This window comes from Phalangium opilio, unplaced genomic scaffold (assembly GCF_054372755.1).
Source record: "Phalangium opilio isolate 3A_F unplaced genomic scaffold, DU_Popi_V2 ptg000063l_1, whole genome shotgun sequence".
In the NCBI taxonomy this organism is placed as follows: domain Eukaryota; kingdom Metazoa; phylum Arthropoda; class Arachnida; order Opiliones; family Phalangiidae; genus Phalangium; species Phalangium opilio.
Window position 1 is genome coordinate 5067264 of NW_028324180.1, and position 10314 is coordinate 5077577.

The 10314-nt window shown below is 38.4% G+C and overlaps 2 protein-coding genes across 2 annotated transcripts; both read left to right on the forward strand.

The window, feature by feature from the left end:
- The first annotated feature begins 6776 nt into the window (after window positions 1-6776).
- Window positions 6777-7893, forward strand: LOC149662794 (uncharacterized). The gene is made up of 2 exons (XM_089842316.1): window positions 6777-7266; window positions 7337-7893. Exons 1-2 carry the CDS (start codon window positions 6777-6779, stop codon window positions 7891-7893), a joined length of 1047 nt encoding a protein of 348 aa, XP_089698442.1.
- Window positions 7894-8101: 208 nt separating this feature from the next.
- LOC149662795 (uncharacterized) lies at window positions 8102-9769 on the forward strand. Its single transcript, XM_089842317.1, has one exon. The coding sequence runs from the start codon at window positions 8102-8104 to the stop codon at window positions 9767-9769; it is 1668 nt and encodes a 555-aa protein (XP_089698443.1).
- The last annotated feature ends 545 nt before the right edge of the window (window positions 9770-10314 follow it).

Sequence of the window (10314 nt, forward strand, 5' to 3'; positions counted from 1 at the left end):
AATACCTTAGAAGAATTGGAAAACCTAAGGGATCTAATTCCTAATCACTTAAGAACTGAATATGTAGATCGCCTGGCGAAACGACAAGAAGAAATTGAGCGTGGTATACAAGACGCACTAATCGCCGACTTCAACAACTCGCAACACGACATAGAGATAGCCACATTTTTACACGGAAAGGATCAAGGACCACCCGCAGAGGAGATACTATTGAACGATACCTTACCGAGGGAGAACGGTTCTGAAGAAGCGCTTTCAGACGATGATATCGACGTACAATGGGGAGGAGGAGAAACGGACTAGCCCATACCTATTGACAACGTATCTTCTTGCGAGATAATAGGACAAAGTGAAAGATTTTACAAACATTTTAACATGTATGGTCGGGAGGTAGTTCTTATAGTTACTGAAGATCCCATCGCTAGTGTATGTACCGTAACCAAATGCGTTCTTAGTAAGTACAGGCCTACAGATTGCGTCCAAATTACTTTAAAGAGTGCGACAAGCAGTTGTAGGTCCGAACTAGAATTATCTTTTAGAAGAGCAGATCAAGTCGACCCTAATATTCTTTTTGACCAGCTTAGTGTTATGCTTTATGATGACGAAATGGAATCATTTTTCCTAGGTCCTGTTAAAATGATTTTTAGCATTGTAAGAATACCGGAGGGCAAGACCCTCACGTTACCCCGAGGGATTAAACCTTTTAATCTATTCTGTAAAGATAGACGAGGTATTGTACGTATAGTCAATTCAGATAGCCTGTGTTTAGCCCGATCCCTTTGTGTAGCTATGACTCATAGAGCTTACGCCGACGATACATCGGGTGACAAGACGCTAAAAACGCGATATGCAACTATATCTAAAATAGATCCAAAGGGCACACTACAAAGAAATGAGGCTTTAGAACTATGTCTTAAGGCAGGAGTAAGGGCTAGTGAGTGTGGGACGGCCGAGTCTTTTCAAAAGTTCAAAATTTATTTATTTCAATATTTGATTTTCGTATACAAATTCGAAAATAGCGTTCCTATCTTAATTTTAGGTGAAAACAATCCCGATGATACTAGGCCCCGCCTCTTTTTATTGAATGAAAATAACCATTATAACGTTATTACGAAATTAAGGCCACTTTTCAATCACGACCGATTCTGTGAAAAATGTCTCGTACCCTATTGGCGAATACGATCGCATAAATGTAATGACTTTTGTTTTAGTTGCATGAGAGCCATTATCTGCCAAGGCCCCCCGATAACTTGTGGGTCATGTTTACGAAAATTCTTAGGCGATGACTGCTATCAAAGCCACTCAGCATCTTCCAGCAATAAAAAGTCCCTCTGTGAACGTCTTTTTCACTGTAAAGACTGTTTAAAAATTATTGATTTTTTCCCGAAGAACTGAGATGCATACGTTTTTGGAGATATATTGTCAGGTCTGTAAGAAATATCAGCCGAGCAATCACTTGTGTTATATCCAGGTTATCACAGACAAACCTCTGAAAGTGTCATCCGTTAAGAAACCTAAACCTAATCAGCCAAACCTTATGTTAATTTTCTTTGATAAAGAATGCGTGCAAACGAAGGTATGTCAGGAAAAGTTAGGAGCCTACGAACACCAGGCTATCCTGTTAGTCAGCATAACCGTCTGTGAGCATTGTATAGATGAAACGTCCCTAAATTTTAACTCTATTATGTGTAGTCAGTTTGGTAAGCGTAAACAACAATTTTCAGGCGGTAATCCTATAGCTTTATTTTTAGATTATTTAATGCAATTGCATGCCGTTAAGAACGTCATCATACTGTCACATTTTGGTAGTAATTATGATAATCAGTTATTAATTCGAGAAATCATAAATAGAGATGAAAAATTCGTTCCGTCTTTGAAAATTAACGGAACTCGAATTTTAGAAATGAAATTGTTTAACTTGTTATTTCTGGATTCTTATAATTTCATCCCTGTAGCTTTAGCAAAGTTTCCCGCTACTTTTGGTATACCCGACGCAGCCAAAGGGTATTCTCCACATTTTTTATTCAATGTAATAGAGCATAATTGAGATGTAAATAGAGACAATGAAACCAACTATGTTATAGAAACTAATCTGCCCCCTATCGAAGCTTATGGTTGTCAGTATTTTACAAGGAAAAATTTAGATGCCTTCTTAAAATGGCATAGCTCCGAAGATAGTAAAGGTAAAGGTTTCGACTTTGTGAAGGAACTCAATTATTATTGTGAGAACGACACAATTTTACTATTCCTAGGATGTATAACGTTTCGTACACTACTGCTTAAAGCAACAGACGTTGATCCATTTAATTGCGGCGCAATTACTCTTCCTGGCGTGTTCTCTCACGTGTTTCGCCGAAATTATCATAAACTCAATACTATAGGTATCATACCGGCAAATTATTATAGACTTAGTGAAAATCAGTCAACAGGGGCTATAGAGTGGCTTGAGTGGACCGCGCACAAACGAAACATATGTATCGAATCCTCCTTTAGAGGGAAAGAAACCAGAATCCTAGACGGATTTTGTGAAATCAACCAGGAAATATTTGAGTATTGGGGGTGTTTCTATCATGGGTGTAAAATACACTTTCCGTTAAACAGAAACAAGCCTTTGCACTGAGACCCCGCGCAAACTTTGAATTCTAGATATGTTAGTAGCATGAACGTGTTGACCAAGCTAGAATCACTCAACTATAAAGTAAATGTCAAATGGGAGTGTGAATGGCAGAAGGAAAAAGTAAATAAACCTCAAATAGTAACAAGATTAGATCCCCGTGATGCATTCTTCGGAGGAAGATGTTGCGCTACAAAACTATACCATAAAACAGCAGGATCAGAGCGCATTCATTACGTCGATTTCACAAGTTTATACCCTTTCATTAACAAAACCTCCAAGATACCTATAGGACATCCTCAAATCATATTAGACAACTTTCCAGACATATTTTCGTTTATGGTCTTCATAAATGCGACGTATTACCGGCCCAAAACCTAATTCATCCCGTTCTGCCCGCTCGTATTAATGGAAAATTAATATTTCCATTATGCTACACCTGTTGTAAAACCCAGTTTCAAGGTGATTGCGGACATACTCCTGAAAAAAGAGAATTGAGAGGTACATGGGTAGTCGACGACTTACGTCATGCAGTAGAGAATGGTTACACAATCACACGAATGTACGAGGCTTGGTCATACAAAGTGACACAGTACGATCCCAAAACAAAACAGGGAGGACTGTTTAAAGATTATGTTAATACCTTTTTAGAGTACAAAACCCTAGCTAGCGGCTTTCCAGCAGATTGCCAGAATCAAGAAGATAAGGAGAACTATGTCAAAAGTTTCAAAGACGAAGAGGGTGTAGAACTGAATATCACTAAAGTAGAGAAAAATGAAGGTCTCAGATGTCTTAGCAAACTTATGCTCAACTCTTTTTGGGGTAAATTTGGCCAGAAAACCAGACACACCTCTACCGTATTAATCAAAGATGCCAACAAATTGTACGGATTAATATTAAATCCAGAGTTGGAGGTTAAAAGTTTACTTACAATCAACGAAAACACCGTACAAGTAAAGTACGAACACATTCTAGAAAACGAGATTGTGCACAAACACACAAACGTAGTTATCGCTTGTTTCACAACAGCTATGGCCCGATTACATTTACTAAAACATCTTGAAAAGGTCGGAGAGCTTTGTTTTTATTATGACACGGATAGTTTAGTGTACCTCTCCCCAGACGGCGCTCATTTGCTACCCACAGGCGATTATTTAGGGGAACTAAAAAATTAACTAGAACCCTATGGACCAGATGCGTATATTTGCGAATGGGGGAGTGCTGGACCGAAGAACTTTTCTATGGACATTCTAGACCCTAAAACCGGCAAAAAAACTAACATTATCAAAGTTAAAGGATTTTATTTAAACGCCTCTACTGAAAATTATATAAATTTTGAAACAATGAAGAATCTACTAGGAGTTAACAATGAAGGTGAACCTCTAATGAACTCGGTTCAAGTCCCTATTGGCCCTCAAATCAGACGTCTTCCAGATCATACTCTGATCACGATCAACCAGACCAAAACATATCAGGTTGTAGTGGATAAAGTTAGAATAATATCTGACTATAAAACTGCCCCATACGGTTATATTAACTAGAATCTTTGACATTTAACACATGTGTTGGTTTTATATTTCGATACCTGAATCAGTCTTTTAATTAATATTTAAAGTATAATTTTTGGTAATATTTTTGTATTTCAACTATTAGCATGTAACAATATTTTAACGAATACGCAGTGATTTTAATAATATTTTTGCATTTAGTAAGCTTTTTTTAATTAGTATATATTAGCACTTTAGTTTAAAAATTAGTATTGAATTGTTTTGTATAAGTGTAATTTTCATTTTTTGATGATAATTACAGTAACGTTTTTAGTAATATTTCCATATTTTTATCCGTAATCGTATATCAGTATTTTAGCGTGTATAGCGCGTCAGAAAAATATATTTTTAGTTTAATAACTAGCCTAATATTTGTACTAAAATCGTATAATAACCATTGTAGCTTTTAAATCATATTAAAAGGTAGTATTTCTATATTTTCTATGAAGGTACATGGGTATATATGTATTTAATAATCTCGCATGCAGTAATATTGTTCTATTTTCTATGATGGTAAATGCCTATGTGCTAAATCATCTTTTTTTGAAGTAGTATTAATTTCGCATTTTAGTGAATTTGTTTGTTATCAAAGCCATTGTAATTCGTATTTTCTAATGATGTTCTTTAGTAATGATTGCGCATTTTAATTGTATATCGATATTTTAGCGCGTAGGAAAATATATATTTTTCAGTCAATCCTATGAGGATTTTTAATTTAATAACTAGTATTGTGCTTATTTGCCATGTATTCTATGTAATTCGTATTTTCTGATTATTTTTTTAGTAATATTTCGCATTTTAATTCAAGTAATCGTACTTATTCTATAAATTCGTATTAAAACTAATGTGAATCAAATTTTATTTAAGATGTTTTAGCAGTATTGCTTCAACTTAACTAATTATCTGCTACCAAGTTGTGTAAAAACTGTAGTAATTCCCCTTTTTTGATACTAAAATGTACTATTGTTCTAACCCTGTAACTTGATAACCAATACACAAAAGGAGTACACCTAGAACCGCATCATAGGGTTAGTTGAAGCTTATTTCAATGTAAACCATATCCCACTTAAAACTAGTTCTTTAGTATAACATAAGCATACATGGAGAGACATCAAAATCATACAACATTACAAGAAGGGTGGGTGTAGAAAGAGCCTACTGAACCCATAGAATTACCACTAAATCATACCATAAATGTACACACTATCCTAAAGATACACCTAATAATAACAATACAAAACATGAGTACACCTAGAACCGAGCCGTAGCTTAATTTTTAATAAAGTACGTAAACCATATTCTAATTAAAACCAGTTCTTTAGTATAACATAAGCATACATGGAGATACCTAAAAATCATACAGAGAATAGCATTACAGGATGGTGTAGAAAGGGCCTACTGAATACCAATAAATCATCCACTAAATGTATACAATATCCTAAAGATACACCAAAATAATACCACTATGGACAGTGAGCGCCGTCACCAAGTCACGTGACCTCATACCAATACACGAGAAAAATAAATTCAAATTTCCCGCCAACAACACCACGTGATAAGTGTCGTCAACCCCCCCCCCCAACCATATTTCCTCCCTCTGGCAGGGTACCATCTAGAGCGAGAGGCAAGAGATAGATAGAAAAATGGGGGAAGAAACGAACCCCCTCCTCCCAGCTACACTAAGTACCACCGTATACGGACAATCTTGTCCGTATACGGTGGTCTATATTCTCTATCCCACGTTAGGGAGGCTAGACGTTTCTCGTAACTATAGCCGCTCGCCGCGTACATCTTAAGCCTAACGACGATGATGGAGTAGAAGCCAATGTTACAGATTGGTATCTATGTGGTATAGACGAAAGACCAGTAGATGGTGGTGTTAGAAGCCAATGTTGCAGATTGGTGTCTATGTGGTATAGACGGAAGACCAGGAGATGGTGGTTGTTAGAAGCCAGTAAGGATAGATTGGTGTGTATGTGGGATACACGAAAGACTAGCGCATGGTGTTGTTGTTAGAAGCCAATAAATACTGAGGGTGTTGAGTGAAAGAATCGGCGGAAGATGAAGGCGTAACGACTAGTCAATGATTGGCGTTAAATAAGATGGATAAAGCTTTTCGGAATTTCTGTGTACTGCGAACGCGGTCCGGAAATTGCGAACACGTTTGCTCCGACTTGCCAACTGCGAACGCGGTGACAGACAGACACACCCCCAGACAGACAGACAGACACACACACAGACACGTCCAGTGTAAAACCTCTCCGTGACGTCATCGTCACTCGGAGAGGTAAAAAACATTTGACCAAATGGAGTTGTTTAGTAATCATCACTAACATAATGGGTCCATTACCAGTTTCACGACATAAAATCTAGTATATCATTGGTCGAAATTATCGTCGCGTCAAAATAAGAATCAACACGACAAAATGAAAATTTTGTCGCGTTAATTTGTGTAGCATGTGGCACGATTGGCGATCTTAACGCGTTAGAAATGAAATTCAACGCGACAAAAAAATAATTCATCGCGTTAAATTATTTTCAACAAATATTGTTATTATATTATTATTTTTAAACATCATGACCAAGTCGTTTGTCCTACCAAATACCCAGAACCAATGGGTGAAGATAACTCTAAAAACAAGGAGGAAAAGAGTACCGGAAATAAAGCAACAACCATGATGTCTACTATCGTTAAACTTGACAAAAATGTTTATTTACAAACAGCATGCGTCAATGTCATGGCTCAAGAAAACACATCAGTAGCTCGTTGTCTATTGGACAATGGCGTGCAAAGAACGTTTGTTTCTCAGAAACTATCCAAAGCTCTCAAACTACCAATAATTGGGACCACCGTCGTGGAAATAGACTATTTTGAAGGACAGAAACCTAAAATAGAAAAAAGGAACGTAGTTCTACTGACGTTAAAGAACACCGACGGAAGTGAAGAAATCACTTGCGAAGCTTTGGAAACTCCGAACATAAGTAGCTCATTATTAGAAGTTCCCAACGAAGACATTATTCAGAAAATGCAAGCCAAGGGACTAAGAATGGCTGACAACCCATTAGAATACCCCGAGGTCTCGAATGAACTAACTATTCTACTTTGCTAGTGACTTCTATTGGAAAATTGTCAAAGGGCCAGTGGTACGTTTAACAGACACGCTCTGTGCCGTAGATACCATATTCGGATGGACAATCAACGGGCCGTTACCCGCTACGAACTTCAATGTCAACGTCTCAACGGTAAAGGTTATGAAGGTCATGGTTCAAGAATTAGCAGAAACTGACATGATCACCAAGACACTGAAGACCTTTTGGGATTTAGAATCGATGGGTATTGTTGACGATCCAAAACAAGATAGTCCAGCGGAACAAGAGGCGATGGAATTATTTGAATCCACTCTGAAGACCAAAGACGGTAGATATGAAGTCCAACTTCCTTGGAGACAGAATCATAGTTACTTACCAGATAACTACATGGGAGCGAAAAAACGACTTTTCAACTTGATGAGACAATTCGAGGAAAATCCATCCTTATTAGAACGATATCAAGCTGTCATAGACAATTATCTCGAGCTCCAAATTATCGAGAAAGTTGAAGACAACAACTTTGGGACACCAGGAGAAATCTTTAACCTACCCCACAGAGGTCTAGAACGATTGAAAAGAGATCGACCAAACTTAGAGTCGTTTTTGATGGATCTGCCCACGAAAAGAAGGCTCCATCTTTAAACGAATGCCTCCACGCTGGAAAAACCTCAATCTCGAAATATTAGGAATTTTGGTAAACTTCAGGAAGTACTTAATAGCCTTCATGGCAGACATCGAAAAAGCCTTCCTACAAATAAGCTTGTCACCAAAAGACAGAGATGTTACAAGATGATTATGGTTCGAGGGAAACTCGAATACTAAAGAAGAAATCAAGATTATCGTCTATAGAATGACTCGTGTCTTATTTGGAGTGACTTCAAGTCCCTTCCTACTAGCCGCCACGATAAAAGCTCATCTCAAGACCTGCGAAAAGGAGTACCCTGAAGCGTGCAAGCTACTAAATGAATCACTATGCGTTGATGACTTATTAGGAGGAGCAAACGACGTCGATAAAGCGTTTTCACTTTCAACAAATGCAGAAAGAGTTTTACGAGAAGCCAAAATACCACTCTGCAAATGGAAAACTAATTCTGAAGATCTCCGCCAACGTTGGACCGAAGTATTCCCTGACAAAATCCTTGATAAAGTCAACATGGGCTCCCAAATAGCTCCAGGACCGTTGAAAGTCCTAGGAATTACCTGGCTACCGGATACAGACGAATTCAAGTTTGAAGTAGATTCCCTTCTAGAATTCTTATTGACAAGAACCAACACGAAACGCTATATACTACAAGCGTCTTCGCGTATATTCGACCCGATTGGGTTTTTGTCCCCCTTCACCATAAGAGTGAAGTGTTTATACCAACAACTCTGGTTGAAAGGAACAAAATGGGATGAAGAAGTAACACCAGATATCCTAATGAAGTGGAATGAATGGTGTTCGGAATTAAAGGAGCTTAGCCAACTGTCAATCCCGAGATGCTACAACACTGATCGAAAAACAGGTCCAGTCTCCACGCGGCTGAACTGCTTTTGCAACGCCAGTGAACAAGCATATGGAGCAGTAGTATACGTTAGAATCGAATCTGAAGAATCCATCGACGTCAGTTTAGTCGCATCCAAGACCAGAGTTACACCCATGAAGTCCTTCACCATCCCTCGTTTGGAACTACTAGGAGCTCTAGTAGGAGCCAGACTTACCAAGAAACTTGCACAGTACTTCGCGGATGAAGAGCCATCTTACCACTTCTGGACAGACTCAATGGCAACTTACCACTGGATTAAAGGCCCAGCCACTGACTGGAAACCATTCATAGCAAATCGACTTGGAGAAATACACACATTAAGCGATCCCCATGCATGGTCCTTCATTCGTGGTAAAGAAAACCCTGCCGACCCTCTTACAAGAGGTATCAGAATGTCACAACTGATTGACAACGAAAAATGGTGGACAGGTCCGGCATTCCTCAAAAAACCGGAAAGAGATTGGCCTAAAAACTCTAAGCCAACAACTAGGAAACAAGCGCTAAGCGAAGTAGAAGAGGAGCTTAGACCACACCGCGCTTTACAGAACACTCTTCACGTACGAATCCAAAAGGAACCGATAATGGATTTTACTAAATACAGTTATCTTATGTATCCTGTACGAGTAACAGCATGGGTCATGAGATGGATAAGTAACAGACGACACAACAGTAGTAGAGTTCATGGACCATTAACAGCTGAAGAGATCAAGAAAGCGGAAATATATTGGGTCAGAGCTACTCAAAACTCTATTTATAGCGAGGAAATAGCAGCCATAGAATCAAACTCACCACTAGAAGAAGATTCCAAAATCAAAAATTTATCTCCATTTCTCGATCAAGATAACTTACTGCGAGTCGGTGGAAGACTACAAGAATCGGAATTTAGTTACTCTAAACAGCATCCATCCTTGCGGAAAGTCACCATTTCAGCAAACTACAAGTTTATCATTGCCACGAAAAGGTATTTCACTTGGGTGTCGCTTCTACTTTAACGAAAATACGAGAGAAATATTGGATTTCAAAAGGAAGACAACTAGTAAAATCTTTAATATCAAAATGTTTGATCTGTCGAAAACTCAAGACAATGCCAGCCAATCAAGTAATGGCTCCATTACCACGAGAAAGAATAGTGGAGGCAGCGAGCTTCCAGGTGACTGGTGTAGATTTTATGGGTCCTTTGATCGTCAAAGGCGAAACCGGCAACTTAAACAAAATGAAGGTATACGTTGCACTGTTCACCTGTGCCGTAAAACACGCCATCCACCTCGAACTGGTCACAGATCTAAGCGCCGCTAAGTTCATCCTTAGTCTGAAGAGATTTATAGCAAGAAGAGGTCTTTGCAGCATCATCTTCTCAGATAACGCGAAGACATTTAAGAAAACTTCCACCGAATTAGAGAATTTATGGAAGAAGATTCACTTGGAAATTTAACATCGAGCGAGCTCCTTGGAGAGGAGGTTTTTTTCGAGAGACAAGTGGGAACAGTTAAAAGCTGTCTCAAAAAATCGTTAGGAACAGCCCAACTTAATTACGAAG

Coding starts and splice junctions, on each gene's coding strand:
- LOC149662794 (XM_089842316.1), top strand. CDS start 6,777: ATGGGTGAAGATAACTCTAAAAACAAGGAGGAAAAGAGTACCGGAAAT. Junction 7,267..7,336: donor TGAACTAACTATTCTACTTT/GCTAGTGACTTC, acceptor TCTGTGCCGTAG/ATACCATATTCGGATGGACA.
- LOC149662795 (XM_089842317.1), top strand. CDS start 8,102: ATGACTCGTGTCTTATTTGGAGTGACTTCAAGTCCCTTCCTACTAGCC.